At 43.5% G+C, this 24984-nt stretch overlaps 1 protein-coding gene across 4 annotated transcripts in view; it reads right to left on the bottom strand.

The window, feature by feature from the left end:
• Positions 1–509: 509 nt before the first annotated feature.
• Positions 510–24984, bottom strand: part of ttyh3a (tweety family member 3a) — an 80852-nt gene continuing 56377 nt past the window's right edge. The window contains exons 8-15 of one of the 4 annotated variants that reach the window (XM_072676373.1): positions 24324–24379; positions 21721–21813; positions 20000–20092; positions 16140–16276; positions 11404–11577; positions 10893–10993; positions 9154–9229; positions 510–3949 (exon numbers count right to left, since the gene is read on the bottom strand). In XM_072676373.1, coding sequence (XP_072532474.1) covers positions 3934–3949; positions 9154–9229; positions 10893–10993; positions 11404–11577; positions 16140–16276; positions 20000–20092; positions 21721–21813; positions 24324–24379 — 746 coding nt within the window. In that variant the 3' untranslated portion in view covers positions 510–3933. Of the gene's footprint in view, positions 3950–9153; positions 9230–10786; positions 10994–11403; positions 11578–16139; positions 16277–19999; positions 20093–21720; positions 21814–24323; positions 24380–24984 lie in introns of all 4 variants that reach the window. The other 3 variants (XM_072676372.1, XM_072676374.1, XM_072676375.1) reach the window with 3 other exon arrangements.

Here is a 24984-nt window from a genome sequence, read left to right on the forward strand (position 1 = left end):
CAACTCCAGCACCCAGGGAGCAGAGAGGGTAAAGGGCCTTGCTCAAGGGCCCAACAGTGGCAGCTTGCCGAGCCCAGGTATCGAACCCACAACCTTGTTAACAATAGGTGCTCTAACCGCTGAGCCACCACTGCCCCTGGTATGGTGGACCATACCTGGTTTCAGTTGGAGAAAATCCAGCAATAAGTAGACCTGGGCTATCAGACACAGCTCTGGATGAGGGGTGAATGTGTTTGCCTCTAGAAATGGCTCCAGCGAACGGCTTTGGGCAGGGATCCTGCAGGAATAGACAGTGGAGGACACATTTCGCTGTACCTAGTACAGTGACAAATACGTGCACCTTTACCCATAGGAAAAAGGGGTTCCTCAAGAGTAAAGGCAATGGTTAGATAGATGTTACTGTCATGCAAAATCCTTATATCTCCAGAATTCAGCTACAGATGTCCCGATCGAGCTTTGAAAATCATTCTGAAGACGAATGAACAAAAGTCAGAGATGTCGACACTGGGTCATCAGTTAATGTACTTTAATCTGAAAACACTGAGTTCAAGCTCAATAAAACCACAGGTAAAATACATGTACAGTATTTTAGTAAATGCAAAAAAGTCAAAGAAACAAACAGAACAGGTCAAAGGAGGAATTCTACAGTGACGTTTTATCAAAACAATTCAATGAAATACCAAACTCATTTATTCACATGAGACAAAAGATCATCTTTTGTGCTTACTACTCATTCTAAAAATCTGCCACAAAGACTAGAAATTGAAAGGAATTAAAAAATAAGATGAGATGAAGAGTGACCGTCTGCACTATGGTATTGCAAATTCAATGTCCTTGACGCGAGCCATTTTCTTCATTTTGCATTGTATTATATATGGTATATACATCGGTATAGCAATACGATATTAACAGAGTATGCTGATGTAACGAAAAACAAAAACCAAACCCAAAAATATTGCCTCACTAACAAATGGTCATTCACATAGAAAAAAAACAAACAAAACAAAAAGTACAATTCTTAAAACGTCGGGCTCATGTTCACAGGTGAGTAGTTTGGTCGCTCAGGCCAGACAGAGCTGTGTGAATGTACAAAAAGGCCCATTTAAAAGATGTGAAACATTTAAAAGATTACAAGGAAGGTCAAAGAGTCGTGGTTTGGTTGTTGGCACAGTCGAGGAACCTCGCCTCGTAATTTGATCGCGACAAAAGCATCCATCAAGAAACCCAATGCAAGCATCAGTAGCACATGAGAACACTTCACACTCCACATTGAAAGGTCACCATGCCTCAGAGAAGTAAATGAACAAAGGTCACACAGTCCAGAAAGCGAGAGATGTTCAGGTAGGAGCTAATGACACAAATAACTCAGGCTTTTTTTTTTTTTGTTTTCCCTTTAACTCTTTTCCCTATTAACATGTCCTCTCCAGAGGAACCTCGACCTCGGACCCCCAGGAGCATGGACATCCTTTTGAGGAGGTTTGTCCTTGCACAGCATGCACACTGCTGTTCTTGGAAAGTGGCTGTACATGGAACAGCTTGGCCTCTTTCATGAGATGGGACGTTCATCCTAAATGGGTGTCTGGGTGTCCTGCGTTGACCGACTGATGACCCAATTCTCACTGCAGGAGACCATCTGCGTCAAAGCCTTGATCGACGTGAGGGTTCCAGCAGAGCAGAGGAGATACAGGGTAGTGTATCCTATGGCATTATATATATATATCTGTGTGTGTGTGTGTGTGTGTGTGTGTGTGTGTGTGTGTGTAAAAGAGTGCAGGATATCTAAAGTCTTCTGAGAAGATGTGGTGCACGCTTCCATAAGACACTTCCTCCTTGGACCTTGGAGGTTCTCTGGTCTTGTCTGAGGGTTGCAACCAGAAGTTCATGTTTATATATATATATGTATATATGTAGAGCATGTCAGATTTAGAAGTGCTGCCCCCCAGGATCAGAGCTGGTTGGTAATAATAGGCCTAATGACTACTACTACATGGATGAGACCTTGGTGATCCAAAATCAGTACTCTTTAGAAGTACTGCTCAGACCATGATCTGGTGCCGTGGTGAGAAAGAAAAGCTGCTCTGTAGGTCCTACTGAGAGACTGTAATGGCTGCAAAGAGGTCCAGGAGCTTCTAGCTGCAGACTGAGGCAGCCGTCCTTTCTCCAGGAGTGGAGAAATTGGCTAGTCAGTGTGGTTTTTCTCCTCCTTGAGTCCATACTGCTTTACAAAGGAGGGAAAAACTAAAAAAATCTGGACAGCAGTCAGAGTCCAGTGTCCAGGCTTACTCAGCAGTCTGTCCAGTTCATCGTTGGTGTACAGTACAGCACGGAGTAGTTCTCAAGTACATTTCATTGTTTCTTCTTCTTCTTTTTTTTTTTTTTTTTTTAAACAACAGTGGTGACATGTTTTATTGACGAACCCTCCTAAGGAGGGGGAACATCTGCAAGCATGCAAGACAAATGTAATAGATAACCCATAGACCTGTCATTTCCGCAGGCGGAGACACGCAAGAGCAAAATATCACATTAAGTGGTCCCCAGAGAAGATTCAGACAAACCCGCAGTCAGAGAGTACTGTGATGAATGCAAGATCCAGTTCAACCAAGTTCAACGTTGGCCAAGGATATCTCGGGCTTGCCTTCCAGTGGGCAAGATATGTCAAAGTGGATTCAGCGTTGTTTGGAGTGTCCAAACAACGCTCAGATGCCATGTCTGTGGTCATGTAATCCAACACAGCTGAGTCAGGAGTTCAACACCTCTCTCATCTGGAGGCTTTGCAGTGTTGCCGCGAGTATTCCAGCACTTTTTTTTCATTTGGGCCGCGCCAGGGACCTCCAAGTGGTTGTTTATATGCAGTCCGTGTGGTGGAAAACAGGAAGGACAAACTTACACAGGGGCTTCCCCTCCCCCCCCCCAAAGTTGACCACAAAAGCTATACATCAATGCTAACCCAACCTAAAACAGAGCTGACGGCGGAAGGCTAAACTACAGCGAAACCCCAAGCCCAGTTCTTCACCCCCGAAGCTCACTATTGCTACTTTTTTTCCCTTTCCACATATAGAATGGCAGTATTCTTTTCAGATTTCGTTATCTAGCACCACTGCATCAGTGAAGGTAAAAACACACGTTGTTCACACCAGTCCGGCAATTCGTATTAAGACAGTATTGCAAATTTTGACGCCAGCTCTTCTCTTCCCGCTGTCATCTGAGCCTGTATCGCTTTTTCAGTCCAGCTACTCAGAGAGGGACGTCGCCGGCGCATGTCAAACATTAGAAATCCCATATATTTATATATGTTAATATATAGAGGAGGTCACATTATAGAAGAGGTCATGCAGGAATGTGAACGGAGGCCCAATCACCCCCTTCTGGCTTGTAATTACAGGGCTCAAAGGGTCTTCTGGCAACAGCACCACAAGAAAGCAAGGGCAGCACGGACTAACAAACACACATACATACACACATATACATATGTGTACAAAAACAAACACACGCACACACACACACTTGTTAGAAACAACCCACTGCCCTGCCTGCTGGGCTCTGGATGGGACTGTGGTCAGCCATCTGTAAACAGCAGAAGGGGCCCTCTGCTCTGGTGAGTGTGTTTCCATGATGCGAGGACGTTGGACGTTGTGTGTTGATTGGGCCTGAAGAACACACAGCAAAAAGGGCCAGTGCACCTACTGGGCTGAAGCTGCTGGATGGGTGGGCTGGATGGGTGGGCTTGAAGGGAGGGTTCTCGAGGCTGGAGGCTGGAGTCTGGATCTTCTTGGGCCGTAGAAACAGGGGCACATTTGTGAGTGAGTGAGTGCATGTGTGACCGTGTGTGTGTGGAAGGGTGGGATGGGATGTTTGGAGAGGGCCCAGTGCTTCTCTAGTGTGCTGCAGCGGTGCTGTTGGGGTCTGGCCGGGCGTTGGCCAGGTACTTGGCCCTCATGCTGGAAGTGTACTGCAGAGAGACAAAGAGTGGACAGTGTAAACAGTGGACATAAGCAACTCCTTATACATTACACAACAGGTCTGCACTGACACATGCATTGATAACAGGGCCTGGGAGAGCGGGCGTTGGACTGGACTGGTTTTTAGAGACGTCTGTCCTTCGATCTCAGTATTCTTAGAAATAGCATTCAGTGGAGAGCTTAATTAGAAGAAAATGCCTTGGAGGTCTTGGAGACTCATACACTGCAAAAAAGATATCTTAGCAAGTAAAATCCTCTTAAATGTAGGCTGAATTTCTACTATTTGTTGTTTGAGATTATTGTAGCAATATTGTAGTAATATTAAAAGATAAATACGAACTTTAATAAGTATATAACTTATTTCTGGCTTATTTTTACTTGATTGACCTGTTTTTTTTTGTCTTATTCTATTGGTAAATAACTTAATTACGCTAAGAAATAAAAGATAATTCAGCATTTGTCAAGAAATTGTGCTTAAAACAAGCCAAACTATCTGCAATTAAATTTTAGTAGATAATAACAGTAGATTTTTAGTACATAATATGACTTAAAACAAATATATAAATAATAATAATCTTATGTGGTGAGAGAGTGTGGGTGGCAGGCATGTATTAGACCAGTAGAGACCGGCATTAGGGGATCTGTTGCGAAGGCAGTCACGTCTTCACTGGTTATATTCGGATACAGAGGCCAATTGCTAAGGGCAGCCATGAAGGAATTGTCAGAAGTAACTGGAGGATCTAGTCAGTGGACGTGGCTAAGAAGGGCTGAGGTGTAGTTGAGGGCAGAGTGTGTTTGAAGGTGTAGTATTATGGTGGGAGATATAGGCTGCTTGGTGCAAGCATGCTATGGGTACAGAGGTAGTGCGGTTGGGAGTAAATCCTATGTGTCCTGTGAAATCTCATGAAATGAGCTTGGAGGGGAGTGGGTCTACAACTCCAGACTTCACTTCTGAACTTTCCTGAGGTGTCCTGGGCTTGATTCAGTGAGACACTGATGAAGGAAGGTACCTACTTGATGTAAGTAAAGAGCTAGAGATGTAGTGGATGATTAGAGGATGGGCGAGGGGAAGGTTATGTGTAGAATCTTCCTGGTTCCAATGGAAGAGTTAATGATCGGCTCAAAAACAGCCACAGAAACCTTAATTATTAGGTGTAGGATTCTCATTTTAGTGTAGTGAAATGTGTAAAGCGTCACAGATCGGATCATAAATGGCCACAGCAACAAGGGCAAGCAAGGGAGGTGCCTACGTAAGCTTGCGATGCAGAGGGTGAGTAGAGTACAGGGGAAGGGAATGGGCTGGACCCCATGTGTAACCCCAGTTTTTAGGAGCAGGATTTTGTCATCTTCCTGTTTTATGTTACTTAACATTCTTATAACAGTGTAAAATGAGAAATAGCAGATGTTTAGACAAGATGTAAGAGAATTTCAGTGAGATATCACTTTTCGCAGTGCATTAGGTCGCTTTCCTGGGTTAAGACGGGACACTGGGACCATCACTGATCTGGAAAAAATGGTAAAAGGACTATAAATGAAGTCACGGCAGTTCTCAGGAAGCGACCAAAAGCTCCAGCTCCTGGGTGGTTCTCTGAGGAAAGTACAGATTAATAAGCTGCCATGTACGGATACGTCCGAAAATGAGGCATGAGCATTAAGCAGGAGTTTTAAAAAAGCCCTCAGCTCCAGCATTAAAACACACAGAATCATTTCAACAGCCTTCTAAAGGAAACATGATTTCTGCCGCAGTGCTGCACTGAAATTGGGTCACGGATCAAACGCGCCTGCGGTGAAGACAGACTACAGAAGCTCACTTTCATCACACAGTGTGTGAAGTCGAACAAAGCGAATGCCAATCAACCCCAAACAGCCGACAGTGAATAATACAATACATACTGCCTAGGACGAGACGACGCATCAGGGCCATAATGTGGGTTTTTCATTACAGGCATTTAGATGGTTAGATGAACTACAACTAGACACATGGGGACGCGCTACTCCTTATACACAGCAAATTATGGTCTGATGCACAACAGCTGGGTGTGAAAACTAGGAGCTGGTTCTCCTAAAGGCTTCCTTTACAAGCAGGAACATTAAAAGAAAGCTGAACTGACAGACAACAGAGGTATTCTCACTCCTTTCTGTGTTTGGAGGAACTTCGATTGGCTGATTGCTCTCAGACTCTCAATCGAGTCACATAAGCTGTATCTAAAATGGTGCCATACTCACTATATAGTGCACTACTTGTGCACTATTAACATCCCCACAATGCACTGCAACAAGTAATGTATAAATTATGTACCTTAACGAACGTGGAATATCCATAATTCAATGCATTGTGTGGTTTGAAGATTTAGACTTAGCTTCTCGGAGGAGGACAGGGGGGTGGTGGCACGGTCTTTAGTGTCTGCACTGGCCTGGTACAAATGTAGCAGCTACATCTGCAACTGAAATGATTCACCCTCACTGCAAACTGAGTTCAAACTTCCAACAGGACAACGATCCCAAGCGTACCTCAAAGTACACCAAGGCTTGGCTTCAGAAGAAGTCCTGGAAGATTCTGGAGTGGCCGTTCACAGTTGCCTGGCTCGAAACTCACAGGAAATCTTTGCTGGGATTTGAAGACGGCGACTGCAGCAGCAAACCCAAGAATATTCGAGAACTGGAGGCCACTGCCCATGAGGAATGGGCTAAGATTCCTCAGGAACGCCGCCTGAGATGGTGTCTGGCTATGCCGCACATTTGCAGCAGGGGGTTCTACTAAGTACTAAAGACGCTGGTTATGAAGGGGTTGAATAATTCTGAGACTGTAAAAGTCATTAAAAATTGTAAAATTAGAAGGTATATTGTGTTAAAGTTGGAGAAAACACTTGTTCTACTAATTGAGATATTTAAATTTGTCTTGTTTGATTGGTTTATTGCAAACAGCTGTACGTTTGCATACGTGGCTAATAAACCTAATTGGCAGTGGGGGTCAAATAATTTCTATTGCAACTGTAAGTAGAAGGTTAACCCGAAAAAACAAGCAAAAGCTTCTGCCAGAAGAAAATAAATAAAAACATCAGAGCCTGTGTTTTAATGCAGCCAACAGGCCCTGGAGACCAACAGGAGAATCCATAACCTCTTAAACTAAGCCTTCTAAGGCTTACGGATACACATGGAACGCTGGCCAGGTTATGCTGACGTTAAAGGAGCGAGGAGCTCAAGTCTGGAGCCTTTGGTGGTTCCATGAAGTTTAAGAAGCTATAGTGCACAGCCATTTAACCCTTGTGTAGCCCTAACGTTCTGTTCTGTATATTTTTATATTTACTAGACGATCTACAACCAGCTTTTTTGGAAGCATGAAAATTTTTTTTCGTGTTCATTAACGTTGGGGTCACTCTAGGAAAGGTCATTGAATTTAGTGCTGAATTTCGGTTTTCTCTGCAGTTAAACACAGTGCTAATAATAATTAGATTAATGCTGAAAACAATTATAATCATGCTAATATTAAGAATACTAATGCTAAAATAATAATAATATTAATAATATTATAATGTGAATATATATTGTTATTACAATAATGATAATAATACTAATGCCAATAATAATAAGAATAATAATAATAACCATAGTAATAATAATAATAATAATAATGCTATAATAATAATAATAATCGCTGATACACAAAAACCTTGCATCTCCAAATTGCCAACTTTTCAGGAGAAGGGGGAAAAAAAAAACCTTCCTAACGGTCAATGTAAAATTATTCTATTTCTTTCATTCCAGTCATTTTGGAGCATTTCTATTGGTCCATTTATCATGAAATTTTGACACAATGTAAAGAAGAGCTGCTATATTCACAGTATGACTAGTGTCAGGTCCTTTTTGTCTCTTAAGACAACACAAGAGTTAAAAATATTAAAAATAAAAAAATATTAATAATAATAATAATAAAAAAAGACATCTTCATTACGTGCCTTCAACTACTGAGGGATTCACAAGCACTGCTATTCCACTGCTATTCACAAGAACACAACACCAAAGCCAAATGAAAACCAGCAAAAGGAACCTGAGCAGCAAACACACCTGCACACTACCACAGGACAGGCTACACAAACCTCTCTCTCATACGTGAAGATGAGGACCAAAGAGGGCTGCAGTGTTGCCCACAGGTGATGGAAAGAAAAACCACGACACACACCAGAGGAAAGGGGGCTCAGCTTGCTTTGGGGTTGGGAACAGGAAGTGAGGGGAGGAGTGACTCATCACAGTGTTCGAGTTTAAGTCTCAGTGGTTTAGTCTCTGAAGAGTTGGAGGGAGAGATGGAGGGAGAAGGACAGGCCAGTATGTGGAGGTCAGGCATGTTCAGTACCTGTTGAAACGGGCAGCGGCGGTTACCAAAGCGAGCGGGAGCTTTCCGAGGCCTTTAACTGCCAGCTGCGCTGTTCGGTAGCATCCGTGGCAGTCTGATAGGACTGCGCAGCGGAGGGGAGGGAGATAAAAAAAAAAACAAAAAAAACAACGACAAGAGAGTGTAGAGTAGATACACATGGCAGCGTCCATCTCCATTCACAGACACAGCCATAAGGGCTAAAGGGGGACATGCACAGCATGAAAAAGGTTGTGGGGTGGGGTGTGGGGGAGGGAGGGAGGGCACGCAACAGCACAGTTTCAGTGTTGATGGTGGTCCACTTACAACAGCAAGGCCATCGTCCCGAGTCCTGACCCGTCGGGCAAACCAGTAACTCCGTCAGTTCCACCGTCTTTCTTTACCATTACAATCCCATTAACATCGCCCAGGAACTGGCATTTAGGTCCTCTAACCGAGGAACCGCAAACCAAATCTGAAAGGTCTAACAGGCCCCGTTTGCGTGATCCCACCAAACTCTAAGCCTGCCTGACAGCCTGTCCAGAACGGTCCATCGGCAGACGGTTCAGCCTCCTAACCCACGCAGATGGACTTGTGAGCGGTGGCGCCGTGCCCTTTCCCGCTCTCTGTGTGAAGTGAATGAACTACAGTGTGGGAAGCCAGAACAACAAAAAAAGAGAGCATATACACCTACGACAGAGTGCGCTCTGAATGAGGTGAGCCTACCCACGAAAAGGCTGTCAAAATGACTCTGTGGAGTGTGTAGTGTGTTGAGTGTGGGTAGGTGGGTGGGTGGGTGCGTGTGTAGTCATTCACTGAGGAGTGTTAAGTAAGTCAGACACTTACAGAGGGAGGGGGTGACTCTCTCCCAATGAGAGGAGTGTTCTCACAGCGGGGATTCTGGAAGTTTGCATTCTGTGTCCTGTGTGACGAAGGAGGGACACATGCATGAGCACGCACATAACACACCCACCAGAATGCAGTACTCTGAAGGTCCATTACTTCACTGTCTTTCACTACTTCAGTATTTAGCGGGCGCAGATGGCACTAAGCTATCATTAGCCTTTGAAAATGATGCAGTTATGAATTTGGATAATTGGCCAGTCCCATTAATGTCTTGTGAGTAAGGAAGTGCACACTGTATGACAGCTACTCTAGCTCAGTGGTTACTAAGCATCCTCCTGAAGATCTATCATCTAGTGATGGGCATCTGAGTAATTTGGTGAGTATTCTTAATATTATTAATCAAGCAAGTGATCTACTGCACATTTTTAATGAGTCCTTTAGAGCAGGTCCTGTAAGGGGGTGTTCAGACGATGCCATTTTTTTTTTTTTAAAGGGGGAGTGTGTTGCGCACCATTAATGCATTTGATTGACAAGAAGGTAAACATGACACAGCAATAATAATAATGCTAATAATAATAATAAATAATAATAGTAACAATAATGTGAATAATATATATATATATATATATATATATATATATATATATATATATATATATATATTTATTACAATCATGCTAATAAAAATAATGCTAATGCAAATAATAATTGTAACAATAATGTGAATAATATATATTATTATTATAATAATGATAATACTAATGCTAATAATAATAATGTTCAGAATAATACAAATAATTCTAAAACATAACTATTTTATTTTATAATAAAATAATAATAAAAATACACATATTATTACCTTCCTAACTTTCAATGGAAGTCAATGTAAAATAATTTTGTTTCTTTCATTCCAGCCATTTTGGAGCATTTCTATTGGTCCATTTATTATGACATTTTGACACGATGTAAAGAAGAGCTGCTATATTCACATGATGTCAGAAAAATTATTGTGGTAATCCTCATGTTGAGTCTGGGTGTTTAAAACAGCCATGACTAGCTTCTCCTAAAAAACCTTTCTGCTCCTGGAGAATCACCTGGTCTCTCACATGTTTGTGTTTTCTGGCTGTAACACACGCACTCAAACTTAAGGAGGACTTGTTAAATAACTGGACTGTTACTTAGGGCAGAGGACACTCCAGGACCAGGTTGGGGAACCACTGGACTAGAGAGAAGGCTCAGTTGTAACTGGCCAGCTATGCATGACTTGTGGCTCTTCTGTGCCTTCTGGCCAGGACTTCACTGCTGAGTGGCCACTCAACCGCAAGGTTAATGTTTATCCAAGTAAACTTCAGTACGAGGTTGCACGAGCTGGACGAGTGCACTGTGAGGGCTGAGAGAGCTTGAAAAGGCATCGTCTGAATGCTGCCTGAAGGGACCCACTGGTGAATTTCTAACCGTATTCGACTAGTCTAACAGGTGGCGATGTAACGTGTACTCTGTTAGTTAATTACTCATGCCCATTCCCTACAACCATCTCGCCTAGACAGTTAGTTCCAGTTAATCAAAGCCCTTTTTGAGGTCAGACATGTTAGACTTGGCATGGCACAAAACTCAGAGGAAGAGGAAGGCAAACCTGCCAGAGCAGAGAGGGGCTGTAGACAAATGGTCTCTTTCTATCTCTGTGTGGGTTGCATTCACTCTGCGAGTCTGAGCTCTGGCTCCCCCTGCTGGTAGCTCACCTCCTCTCCTGCGTGCAGGGCCATAGCTGAAGGGGAGCAGCTGCTGCGGCCCAGCAGTGCCTAGTTCACTGGGACGGCCAGGCCTCTCCGGGGGCCTGAAGCTAATGCATAGGGCAGATGGTGTGGACTACAGAGGAGGCTTCTTCATCAAGACTAAAAACAAACAAATCCTGGCTCTGTTTGGAAGACTATTCTAGTGCTTTATTAGTCTCTCCCGTGTGGCTGGGGGTAGCATAACTGGCGTTCTGGGATGTGCTGGGAACGGCTTATAAGAAGCAGGTGCGTTCCCATCCCTGGACTGTTTGGGCTGTTTAAGTTCAGTCAGTCTGGGGCAGGGAGAGGCCAGATATCCCTTCATATACACTGAGACAGACTGCTGACAGCAAATGTTAACATGGGAAGCTATGCTATCTGACCCAATGACTAAAGTGCCTAAAGCTGCATGTTACCCAAGCTACTCTGACAGTATATGCATGTATGGCACTTTGGGGAGTGCGTGCATGTCACTCACATGTACTCGGTAACGGGAGCATTGCTGACGGTGTGTGCTGCTGCAGGGATGCTGGTCTCACTGCCATAGCTGCTGCCACAGCTGTACAGGCTGGGCATGTGCACTCTGTATAGGTTATCATGGTTCTGCCTTCCTCCGGCAGCCCCAGAGTCTTCCTCACCGTCCTCATCAGGCCTGCGCACACACAAACACACACAATTAGGGCTCCAACTAATGTAAATTTCTATTATTGTGATTATTATTGGGTTAATCTACCTTCAGGTACTCTCCCTTTGCAGCTGCAGGTATATGCGAGTAGTGCTTTACTGGCCTGCTCTCGAGGAATGCACCTGTTCAAGCACTGGCCCTATCATTAGGAGCTGGCCGTCTGTAGGATGGGAGTCTTGGGAGTCTAACTGAGAGCATAACTGACCTCACTTTCTGTCGGCGGCCTGGATAGTCAACTTTCTCACCCCATCACGCAGCAATGCAATGCTCGCCAAAGCCGGTGCTTTCTGGCTGGCTAAGGAAATTGACAGGTAGTGTTCTCCTCCAAGCATGTTGAGCTGACCAATGATGTTGCGCCATTAGCAGCAGTTTGAGAAGATGCGGTGGAGCTTCAAGCGTCTCAGAGGAAGCAGTGCCATGCTAGCCTTCACCCATCTAGCTTAGCAGCCACGTGTGTAATATTGGATGACAGGTGGAATTGGATATAAGTAAATTGGGGAAAAATGGAGGGGGAGGGGGGGGTATGATTGTCAGTTGTGAATTGTGAAATATGATCGTCAGTTCTCGTGTTGGTAATTCCTTCTTTTTTATCAGTTCTTTTGGGTTAGAATAAGTGATGCTAATGCTACATGCTAGGTCTTGTTGGTGTTTTTCTATCAAACATAGCAGTTCAGCCTGTATTTAAAGCCTCACCCTCATCCTCAGGAGTGAGAGTTTAAATCATGGCGATTTCGTAGCCCCCCCATAAAAAACCCCAAAACACACTCAGATAAGCCTGAACAACAAATCAATGGATTTCCACAACCGGAGTTCATAATCTTGAAGATAAATATCATTTATCAGACGCTCTTATCCAGCAGTGCTTCGCTGTCCACTCAGAAAACATCCCATGAGTCCAAACACATCTCGAAGCTTGGTTACGGCCAAATGCAAAAATTTAGATACAAAAGATGCACAATACCCAACAGGTATACACACTACACACAGCTTCAGTGCTGTGGCTGATCTGGGCATATGCATGTGTGTGTGTGTGTATATGTATGTATGTTGGACAGGGTTATGCATAGCGGTATGAGTGTATGTTTAGGTGTGTATGTATGTATGTGTGTGTGTGTGTGTGTGTGTGTGTGTGTGTGTGTGTGTGTGTGTGTGTCTATATATGTAAATCTGTACATTTCGCTGTCTAGCTGCTCAATTTTTTCCTTCCTTATTCACTGTATCGCTCCCTTGGGATTGTGATGGTACTGGAGGGGCCACCGGAGATCACTCTGTACAGATAAACTCCACAATAACAAAAACTATATAACTATATATAAATGTAATATCTAAATTTATGTAAAAGATTCGGTAATAAATAAATAATAAATTAAATAATAAATAAAAAGAAATAGATAAGGCAAGAGTGCAATCACAAGCCTTTAATTACTGTTGAATTAATGCTAAAAGTTCTTAAAATGATGAAAATCGACTGAGCTGGAACGTTCATTTCACCACCTTGGTGCCAGCATAGAGAAAAGTCTAGACGTTGATCTTACATAAGCCTAATGGGTCACAGCTAGGCTGTACTCCAAGAGCTCCACAGGGTTGGGTTTCGACCACTGCCATTAGATTTAACAATGATCTGACTGTTCTGAAAGGCATATCGTCGCTGCCACACAAAAACCTTGTATATCCATCCTTGTCGTTTTTCAGTTTTCTAAATAAGGTAAATCTGGCAGTTGTTCTGTACACAGTCTCATAAATTCATGACCAATAGAAATGCTAGAAAAGGAACTGGTGTAAAGTCTTGTAAAGATATGTCTTGAAGATCTGAGGTTTCCGTGGGACAGCGCAGATACGCAATTAAGAAATGTGGGGATATAATTACAGTACATTACAGCTTCCAGATGTGCAAAACGACGTCAGACTCCTAAGTATTAGAACAGATGTTAACATTTGGCCGGTGTTTCAAAATGATACCTGACAAAGTGTTTCCTGCACTCCAGACGAGCAGCATGGCCAAAGCGATGCCGATGACAAGCGATGTACAATGGAAAGACGGAAATGACCCGAGCGCTTCCTGTAGCGTACTGCCATATGCTGGAATGCTATATGCATATGACCATTATAGAGCATTATAGTGTTTTTGGTTTCCAACAAAAGATGTGCCCACAATAAACCACCACACTGGCTTCTCTTTCTTCACCATCATCATCATCATCATCATCATCAACAGCAGCAGCAGCAGCTGCAACAACACTGTCAACAATTCATGACTGTACAGTAATCTAGGTTACACCCCTAAACAGTAACATCAGCAGAGAGCGAGGTGGCCAGCAGAGGGCCCCCTCGCCTACACTACTGCACTGAAAAGGCTGCAGCACATCAGGAACACACATGTGCCTATATCTGCAGTCCTCCTCAGTACCCACGGTGCCACAGGCAACAACAGAAGCTGCGCCTGCTCAATCCTCCTTCTCCTCCTCCTCCTCCTCTCTCCATTTCCTCATCAGAGGGCGGACATATTGCAGACTGCAGGCAAACTAAAAGAAAAAAGCCTAAAGCCAAGATTTACTTATTCATTTAGTATTAAACAGAACCAGCAGAACCATCTGATCTCTCCACAGTGTGGCACAGGCTCTACCGTCTGTTTCTGATCCAGAAGAAACACAAAGCAGAAGACGAAAACCTCGTGGACGGTAACCTCAGACAAACAGAATGCAATATTTACAGCACCATGGCTTGACGGATTTGACTGCAGATGGCTAGAAACAACAAAAAAAAAACATTAAAAACAGCAGTGGAATAGACATCAGAGAATGGATGATGTCATTTTTTTGGCTCTATCCCCCCCTTCTGGCCAAGGATGGAACAGAAAATGTTCTGGTATGATGTTCCAGCACCAGACAAGGGCACTACGGCAAAGAGGCGAGATGCTGCCTGCTCATCCTCCAGGCCTCCAGTCTATCGGTCTATTAAAATAACACTCCTCCACTTTCAGCTCAGAAGCACTCGCTCTATTCACTGTGCCCGAGACACAAAGACCTATTGTCCAGTCTCTCTCTCTCGCTCGCTCGCTTATTCTCTCACACACTGCTCCTCAAATATGAGCACTTCCCAAAAGACATCCATTCATGCGCAATCTTTTCTAAAAAGCAATCAAAACAACTATATGGACAAAAGTATTGGGACACCTACACATTCCACCTACAGGAGCTTTTGTAACATCCCATTATAAACCCATAGCCATTAATATGGAGTTGGTCCCCCTCTGCAGCTCTGACAGCAGCAGGTCTGCAGTTATTAAGTTAGCAGAGCTTTGGAGGCCTGGAGGCCTGGATGCTCTGAGCTCAGCACTTGGCCCTGACCCCGCTCTGTAACTTTACGTGGTCAGACACTCGGTGGTTCCTCCTAAACGCTTCCACTGTTCAATAATAATACCACTCACAGCTGATGGTGGAAGATCTAGGAGGGAGGAAATGTCCCCAGCTGGCTTGTTGTTGCTGGATTTTATCCACCTGAGGCAATGGGACTAAACAAAACACCCACTTTCAGTGATTTAGAGTTGCGTCCCAACATTTTTGTCCATATTATAACTAGAAATGTCCCAATCCAGGTTTAATCAGAGTACCTTATTACTGAGTTCTGGGACAATACCGAGCAAGACATGCGAACAAATCACGAGATATGGTACTTTACGACATAATCGGCACTATCCAGGTCTCTAATATGTATATCTATGAATGCAACGTGCTGACCGCTTTGGCTCAGATGTTTCTTAGTCATCAACAGCCCCTCTAATGTTATTAACCCACTTCGTTAACCCAGTTCTATCCCATTAGATGCTCTGTGCATGCCGGACGACTGACAGCCAGGAAGAAGCCCGGTGCTTAGCCTGGTACCTTGGGACAGAGAGAGAGAGAGCAGATCACAGCTACTGCAGAGCCGGGTTAATTACACATAGCAGCTAAGCTGGGGCCTCCTCCACCTCACTCTCCATCAGACTTAATCCCAACTGCCTCTGAACCAGGCCTGGCCAAGGAGATGGCTCAGGAGAAGGCTCAGGAGAAGGCTCAGGAGAAGGCTCAGGAGAAGGCTCAGGAGAAGGCTCAGGAGAAGGCTCAGGAGAAGGTCTGGTCTTGGGGAAATGACAGTGCTTTATGAGATTAGGGCTTGGCCGCATACGGACACTGGTGCCCTGCGAGTGCAGAGGAAATGACAGAGGGAGAGAAGGAAAGCTGTCCTCAGAAAACTTAATGTGCCAGTGCTGATCAACCACAGTGTCCGGAACAGGCGTCCCCACTCACACATGTTCCATATCTCTACCATCCAGCAGGATTTCTGGTGCGTCACGGTGTTTTATAGTCAGACGTGTTCAGCTGCCACTTCCCATCATACCCAAACCATCAAACCATACAGAAATAATGGACAGGTTTAATGCTTTTAGACAATAAATGAGAAACAACAGGATGAGGTATGTTTTATGATGTATTTCCATTCTTTTGCTCACTTACACACACACACAAAAACACACACTGCACTGCACTCACCTCCTGCCCTGCCATGTGTGAGGCACACTGCAGACGATGGAGCTGAACATGAGAGCAGTGACAAAGGAGAAGAGCACCAGGTAGATCAGCCCTTCTAGACCATCGTAGCACAGCCCAGTCATTGCCTGCACATAGTCCTGCAAAGAGAGAGAGAGCAAGAGAGAGAGCAAGAGAGCCAGAGAGTGAGACGAAGAAGAAAGCTGTTACTTAAAATCAGCTGCACAAAAAAAGCAAAATGAAGGAACGCAGTGGGTGGAAATGCTGAGGGAGCAGTCTGTATGTGTGGGTTCAGGCTGTGGTGCATGTTGCTGGTGCGGACAGTTTAGCAGCATACGGGTAGACTAGACTAGTTAATCGGGCAAGTTCGTTCTGTGATTGTTAGTTTATGTAAAAGGATAAAAATAAGCTCCTTATTATTTAGTCAGGCATCCAAGTCATCTTACTGTCCATGCTGTCTTCCCTAAAAAGAACAAAGATGCCCAAGGAACCAAAGAATTTGATGGAACTTCTGAAAATATGCAAGTACAGTGATCCTCATGAAAGTACTGCTTGGCTAGGCTACTGGTCTTGCATAATAAAAAACAAATAATAATAAGAAGAAGTTATAATCATCAAAGATTAAGAACTATGAATCATTCTCTCTGTGGTATGATTACTTTACTGCAAACTCTCTGCGAAGTAAAATCCAGGGGGGTGTCCATTATGGAATAACCTGACGTTATTAAACATTTCCATTGCTTTCATTTTCGTTTGTTTTTAGGTTATTTAATCTATTTTATGACATATTTGTGTGTTGATCATTTCAAGAAGTGGTTTGGGTTTAAGAAAAGCTCATTATAAGTGTAAATATTTTTATTATTATTATTATTATCATTATTCTTGAAAAGCATTCCAAAAAGATGGTGCAGCAAAACTGCAAAACCTGTGAACAGCTAGAAGAGGACAGAGGACCTTCATTTACGAGCTGGAACATATGGATGAAGGGGTTTTGAACAAGTTCTGTTATCAGTAGCCAGCGTAACTGAGGGAGGATGGGGGTGATGTGAGCAGATCTGGTCACTTCATCGGTCTTGAGTGTCAGGATTACATCTGGAGGAGGCCGAGCCACATAAAAACGCAGGTGTGATCGCATTCATTATGCATTCAAACCGGATACACACTTGAGCACCGATAGAACAGTATAACCACCACATCCCCCCCTAGCACCCCCCCCCCCCAACCCCATAACAACCTAAACACCAGTAATACTTGCTGGGAAATTAATGAATTCCCATATACTGTCTCACACAGCGATCAGTGCTCAGTCTAATAACCACCCAAATGCATCTGTAAATGTAAATACATGTGGCTAAACTTACCAGAATGTAATCCATATAGTAATCACTAGTCAAGTGATCAGGTGTAAACAGGGTCTAAGACTCTAGCTGCAAAATTTTGTATGTACATATTACGCTTACTATGATCAGACTGAAGTGAATAACTGAAAATAACTTCACAGCTGATTTCAGTTCATTTGCGCCATCACCAGAATACCCTAATGCACCACTTCCGCCTACTTTGATATGTTTTGAACTTACTTAAATGAGTTCACTGTAAATTATGTAAAATGTGACTGTTGTTAGCCATGTAAACACCCCGACTTATGACATTTTCAGGTCTATTATTCAGTAGTTACATGAAAAACAACTCAAACGCTGCTGGGTTCATATAAAGTTTAAGTGTAGAGTTCAAGTCTGGAACCGGAATAAGAGACTACGGCCGATTTGGAGGTCGAGTGTATGGCTTCTATATCTGAGTATTTGAAGTGTATAAAATGTCACTGCTTGGACATAATCCTGCACAGACACAAAGACAGATATTACACACACACACACACAGCTCCATCATCGCCTGTAGTCCTGTGCCAAGAGCGACACACACATTTCATAAAGAGGGAGAATGAGACGCGTCATTCACACAACCTGACAAACACACAGAGATACGTCACCGCACTACACATAATCCTCTACAAGCAACGATCAGGCGCAAACCCACACTCCCACACCCACAGAGAGGCAGAAATCCTGTCGTCGTGACCAGACACAAGAATGCGGCACTCAGAACTACAATCTGCGAAATCCACAAACACACACACACACACACACACACACACACACACACACACACACACACAGCACATGAACTGAGGAGATTTAAACACAAGTACGATTTTGCAACGTACAGAACGTTCCTTTAATGCTAGAACAATCCTAAATACTCTGCCCACGCAAACACTGCTGTACCGAGCCCGAAGTGGAACCCTATCTGTCTCTGCAGCAGACAGCAGTAGGCACACATATAGTGCAGAAGCTGGAGAGACACCTCCCCCCATAAACTGTACGCAGTGCTGCAGATCCTCCACAGGCAACAACATGCCCTCCTGAAAATCACCGTTATCATTCACAACCAGGCTGCTCTGCCCGTGATCACCGTGCAAGCAAAAGTGCACCAGAAAAAAAAAAAAAAAAAAAAGGATGTTTACACTTTCCGTCAAAAGTTTTAGAACACCCCCAATGTTTTCAGCAGTCTACTGTTCAGTGCTGCATGGCCCACTGAAGCCTGCTTTCCTTGTTTTGCCATCTTAGCAATGCCCTTCTTCCTGCCACCCCACCTGCAGCTCCAGGTCTCCTCTTCTCAGCTGAAACTGAGATGTGGGCCAGGATTAAGCTGCTGAGCTACTAGGTGTTGCCACGCCTATCCCACAAGCTGCTGTTGACTCTCAGAAACTGGTCTTCTGATGCTGTTGTGGGTTTAATTTAGTGGGTCAGACCTCCTTCTGTACCAGACCTCTCCAGCTGCCTTCAGTTTCCAAGAATCTTCTGATGATGGTGTAGGACGGTGAGCTCACCACACTCTGGCTTTATCTGGAGCTCCACTGTAAAGAGTTAGGATGCTCGGTCTGTGTTTCTGCTTTAAGGGTCTTTTTCCAGCCATTATGAGAGCAGTCTGAAGGTGCAGCATTGTGTAAATACTGTAGTAGAAACTGCAGGAGCACAGTATTTTGTCCAACACAGCTTTTATACAGATAAAGCTTAGCTCAGACCCTTCGCCACAGACCTGCTGTAAGGTGTTAAACAATGACCTGTTCCCTAAAAAATGCCCTTTTCGGGTACAGGAGGAATGTTAAGGACTCCTACCCACCCAGGCCTGGGTTCTGGTGCGCTGCTGTAAAGTGTGCTTAATTAGTACGTAAAAGAAAAAGAAAGGCCGTTGGGGATCATTTAATGTTGGAGGCTTATGAAGAAGACTTGTCCACCTATGACCTGATTGCTAAACACAACTAATTGAGCAGGTGGACTTATTAACACAAGGTGACATATACCATAACAGGACCAGAAGGCTGCTGGTTCAATCCCTGTGACTGACATTTATGGCTGAGGTGGTAAAGTGTGCCTAATCTTAATGCCTATATTCTAATCACGGAAACGGTCTTGTGTTAAAGCAGCATTATGCGAGAATTGGACTGAAAAATGTCTTGCTCATGGGCTCCCCCTACAGTTGGGAAGTGTAACTCTCCTTTTGAGCCACCACTGAAGGACATGCTTACATGCTTTTCTTGACTTTTAAGAGATACAGAACAGGGCTTTCGAAGTGAGCATGTGTACTGAGGTGGTAGAGTAATATTACAGGATTGTACACAAATATGAGACGGGACGGGCAGTTCTCACAAACGTTTTCCTGACCCCTTCTCCAAAGTTACATAAGTAAGATCGAGACACTGTTCTCACTATTACAGTCAGTGGAGCATCAACATAACCTTGAAGCTGCTATTTTAAGATAAAAATTCGACATAACGTTGCTTTAAATACAGGCAAACTCACCATGTGCAGGCTGCGGCAGTCCACTAGAGCGGTCAGCTGATGCAGCCCAATTTCAGTAGTGTTCAAAACACCCTGAATCTGCTCCAGATTGCTCTGAAAAACACAGACAAGCACACAGAGTGAAAACAGGGTCATGTCCTCCTCTAGCAACCTTAAACTGGGCCAGTCAAGTGTCCAGACAGTTGTATATATGTGTGTGTGTGTGTGTGTGTGTGTGTGTGTATTAAAGCTGGGTAATATGACAATATTTTATTGTATCGTGATCAATTCTGTTATCGTGGTACACAATATGCTTTTATGAGTGTATCGTGGATATCATCAGTGTTTAAAGAGCACTGATTAACTGCATGTTTCATTACGAAGAGTGTAATTAGTCTTATTTAATTGAAAGGATTGAAGCATATCTGAGTAAAAATCACGGTACTCAGTATGGGAAAGTATTTGGACAGCAGTTTTTAAAAATTTTACGCTGTTGGTACATTTTGTCTACACATATATATATATATATATATATATATATATATATATATATATATATATATATATATATATATATATATATATCTACGAAATATTGTGATAAATATCGTCTTTAAATATTGCTATAATTTTTTCCCATATCGCCCAGCTCTAGTGCGTACTATAGATAATGTTGGGTTTAACCTAACTTAACCGCTTTCAACATTTTCTGCATTTCCCTTTGCTATCCACCTTATTTGGCCACACCCACTTTCTGCTTTCTTGTAGAATTGCCGGTCATTTCGTATCACATGGTCTTTATAGTTCGTATTTAGAGTGAATGCATTGGAGTAGGCTACTGCTGTGGACACTGATTATAAAGTAGCTAGTTATGCTAACCCATCATTCCAACAGGCTGTTTAAAGCTATTCAGAGCTATTTAGCGCAGAGCTAACTAGCTTTCCAACACAACACAAAAACATCGGAGTGTTATGAGGCAACGTATCCAAAAAAGAAGTTGTTCTGCGTCTGTGGCTGAAGGTGCTAAATTTAAAACATCCACCCAAACGTCTAGACATCTGCTCTGACCAGTTTTTGGAGGCGAAACCAACACTAATGGCTCTCTGATGAAGCTCTGGTGAAGTGGGCGCGGCGGGTGCTGGTCAGAAGTAAGACGTTTGCCTAAGAGCTAACCTACTTTTGCCATTGGTGCCTCCAAAAAATGGTCAGAGCAGACATCTAGACGTTTGGGTGGATGTTTTGACGCAGACCCTTTTCTTCTTTGGAAGGTGGTGGACCCAAGTTGATCCAAGATGGACAATAAGGTGGATAACTTCAAGGCCTGCTCAAGTCTTCTAATTATGAAGCCAAAAGCCAAAGAGGCCCGAGGAGAACTGGTCCTCACACAAGCCTTCCACCTCCCAATGCACTCGGGAATGCTTTTGTCAGACGTTCACTGTCGTGTGAGGGCCAAGCTGTGTGAACTTGCAGCTGTAAATAGCTTGTGGTCAGCTCAGCACTTCTCACAGCTCAGCACCCCCCCCTCCCCCCTCCCTGCCACCAAGGCCCAGCCCAGCCTGTCAGCCGTCAGTTTGTTAGGAGCACGGGCCAAGGGGGAATCAGTGCTGCAATAACACCACATAGGTTTCACACACACACACACACACACACACACACACACACACACACACACACACACACACACACACGGTCACATTCCCAGGTTTGGGGTTGTGTGTTATGCGTAGAGTGGTGGTACACACCTTGGTTTGTGGGTAGTCTCGCACTGCGGACCGCAGGAGTTCTGACACATCGTCCTGCATCTCCACCAGAGCCTTGTGGCTTCCAGACAGCTTCTAAACACACACACACACAAACACACACACACACACACACACACACACACACACATACACACAGAGCAAATACAAGTGATTAAAACAATCTGGTGTCTGTGTCCATTATATCAGCTCCACTGGACCAGACTGCAGTCCAGCTGTTTCTCTGTATACGTAGGAGTAGCCCCCTTTCACTCTATTCTTCAATGCCGAGGACCCTACAGGACAGACCACCACAGAGCAGGTAGGTGTTATTTGGGTGGTGGTGGTGGTGGCGAGTGTGTTAGTAGCGTGTGTTGTGCTGGTGGTATGAGTGGATCAGACACAGCAGTGCTGCTGGAGTGTGTAAACACTGGGTCTGTCCACTCATTGTCCACTCTATTAGACACTCTTAAAGACAGAGACAGAAGCTCTGTATCTGTTGCTGCACAGATACAGCATAGCTTGTTGGTCAATCCTCTAGTCTACCATCAGTGGTCTCTGGACACTGTTGCCCACAGGAAGCTGCTGGCTGGATATTGCTGGTTGGTGGAGTGTTCTCAGTCCAGCAGTGACGCTGAGGGGTTTAAACACTTCAGCAGACGCTTCCGTGGAAATCTGCCCCCGTCAGCAGATGTTACTGAGGTAAGGTCACTATAAAAGGTCAACTACACATTTAGTTTCAGTGTCCATAAGACACAGAAGCTCTGTATATTTCTATTTATTTTATTTATTATTATATAATCTAAATTACAACAGCTCTTCTCCTGTGTCTCCTGTCCTCCGTTTCTGCCTCTCACTCGCTGGCTGATGTGTTAACACACTTGCTGTGCTCTTCCTCAGCAGCGAGCAGGTCGGCATTATGCATGCGGGCCCTTCCCTTGGCGGGAGCGGCGAGCAGCTGCCCATACCACTGCCGGATCAGGTGGCTGAGAGAAGAAGGAAAGGACCGCAGGAGAAGAAAGGAACACAGTGTGTGCAAGTCCATTAGTGTCTGACTGCTGCTGAGGACACTGCGAGGTCTTCGAGATGCGTTAATATTTGAGAGACGGCGGCGAGTGGTCGTGGCTGCGAGCACAAGCTTTCTTAGCAACAGTTCTATTTTTAAAACCCGCCATGAAAGCCTGGAAAATTACAGATTAAGGGGCTGGGGAGGACGAACAGGCGAGAGAAAAGTGAAGGTACAGTCTGTTCTCTGCTGCTTCTCGAGAAGCCTTGCTTGGTGTTGCTGAAACGCTGCTGCTGTCACGGTAAATTGCAGGAAAAAAAGGGCGGCCCTCATTTTTAATGTAGCCGAGCATTTACAATGAACAGGATGAAAGAGAAAAAATAAAAAATAATTAAATCAATAAAACTGAATTAAGATCAATGGGGGTTAATAAACAATTTAAAAAGCATTAAATAGAAAACAATTAAGATAATTGAAGCTTAAGAGTAAATTATATGATCAAACTAACAAATTACGCTTTTATTAAGTGAATTAGTTACAAATAAATAAAAATAAAATTAAAATAAAATAGAAATAAATTACATACAATAATTAGGAGAATAAAAGGGTAAAATATATATATATATATATATATATATATATATATATATATATAAATAAAAATAAATACCATGGTTTTAATATTTTAAAACAACCAAACAAAATATATAAAATATCAAATAAAATAAGATCAAAAAATGAAAGTAAAAAAAAGCTAAACTAACTAAAATAACAGAAATAATAAGAAAATAATAACAATAAAACAAATAAAAGTAAGAAATTCAAATAAGGAGAAGACTATTAACAATAATGCTAAATAAACAAATAAACAAATAAATAAAATTAAATGAATAAAATAGTTACAGGCAAATGGAGGTGGTAAGAAATGTGCTCTCTGGCGGTCAAAAAGCCGGTTATTGGACTTCCTAAAGCTGCGAGCTGCTCTGTTGACAGTGTATCTTCATTTTCACTGACACTCATGGCCTTGAGCAATTGCTGCAAGCATGTATTCAGTGTGGCTCGCCCACGTTTGCAGAGCTGTCGGATAACAGCTGAAATCATCGTCCCACAGAGATCAATATACCATCTCCATACGGCAACTAAACGCCGCTTAAACACAGTGAGATATGCACGGAAACCAACAGGGCTGCCCCCGTCCATCACGATAAGACACTTTACGGCTGAGTGCGTTATTCACGTAGACAGGAGTCAGGAGATCAGCTTCATTAGATTGGACTGGTCCAAATGCTGGTTCTATCACAGAAAGGAGGAGCGTGTACCAGAGAACACGGAGGATAACCCAACTACGGGGCTTCACTCGCACGAGGCCCGTCAGAGAAAAGTGGATCAACTGGAAGCCTGGGCTGAACTCAACTCTGACTCCAGAGCAGGGCATCAAACGAGACCAAGAGATCACTTGGACTGAATCAGGCCAGTCCAGAATGCAGGAGGTTCGAGGTTGTGGAATTTATAGAAATGTCAAAGGCTGTGCAAGGCGGAGATGCACGGTTATAAAGAGGCCTAAAGCCAGAGAGAGATGGAAGACAGAAGCTCTGGTTACCTGCTGGAAGGGGTTGGCCTGTCCCACGCTGCACTGGAGGTAATACTGCAGGATATCTAGGGAAACAGCAGAGACAGCAAATTTAAACCAGTGACTGAAATCAGCACGGACAAATTTCAGATCTTTTGATCTGACAATAAAGTATCCGTCACTCATGTGCAATGGCCGCTACCACTCACACACACACACACACACAAACCCTTCATACTACTGCATACCTTAGGCTGTCCCCTTCAAAACGACACCAAAATTGTATCTTTCCTTCAATTCTTCCGTTAGTAATCCTCATGTTTGTGTACAGAGCGCTTTAAAACACAACGGTTCAAATTAAAATATGACAGATTCATAAAATGATTAAAATATGATTCCCTTGGATCTCCGCCTTCTTCGCTTTCCAACGACACGCTCAGAGAAAAGCACCGGGATTATTATATTTTTTATATAATATATTAACATTTACGCACTACATGCTGTAGCGATTACCTCAGGGGGGCGCCCTACGAAACTAGGAGGAACAAACTGGATCAATGAAACTTGGGGTAGATTTTCTTGCTATTATTGAACCACAAGGTCCAAACCGCAGCATGAACCGAACGGTTACCCCATACCGAAACTATTTTTATTAATATTAATTCTTTATATTTACTCTACATGTATTCAC

Source organism: Salminus brasiliensis, chromosome 3 (assembly GCF_030463535.1).
Source record: "Salminus brasiliensis chromosome 3, fSalBra1.hap2, whole genome shotgun sequence".
NCBI lineage: Eukaryota > Metazoa > Chordata > Actinopteri > Characiformes > Bryconidae > Salminus > Salminus brasiliensis.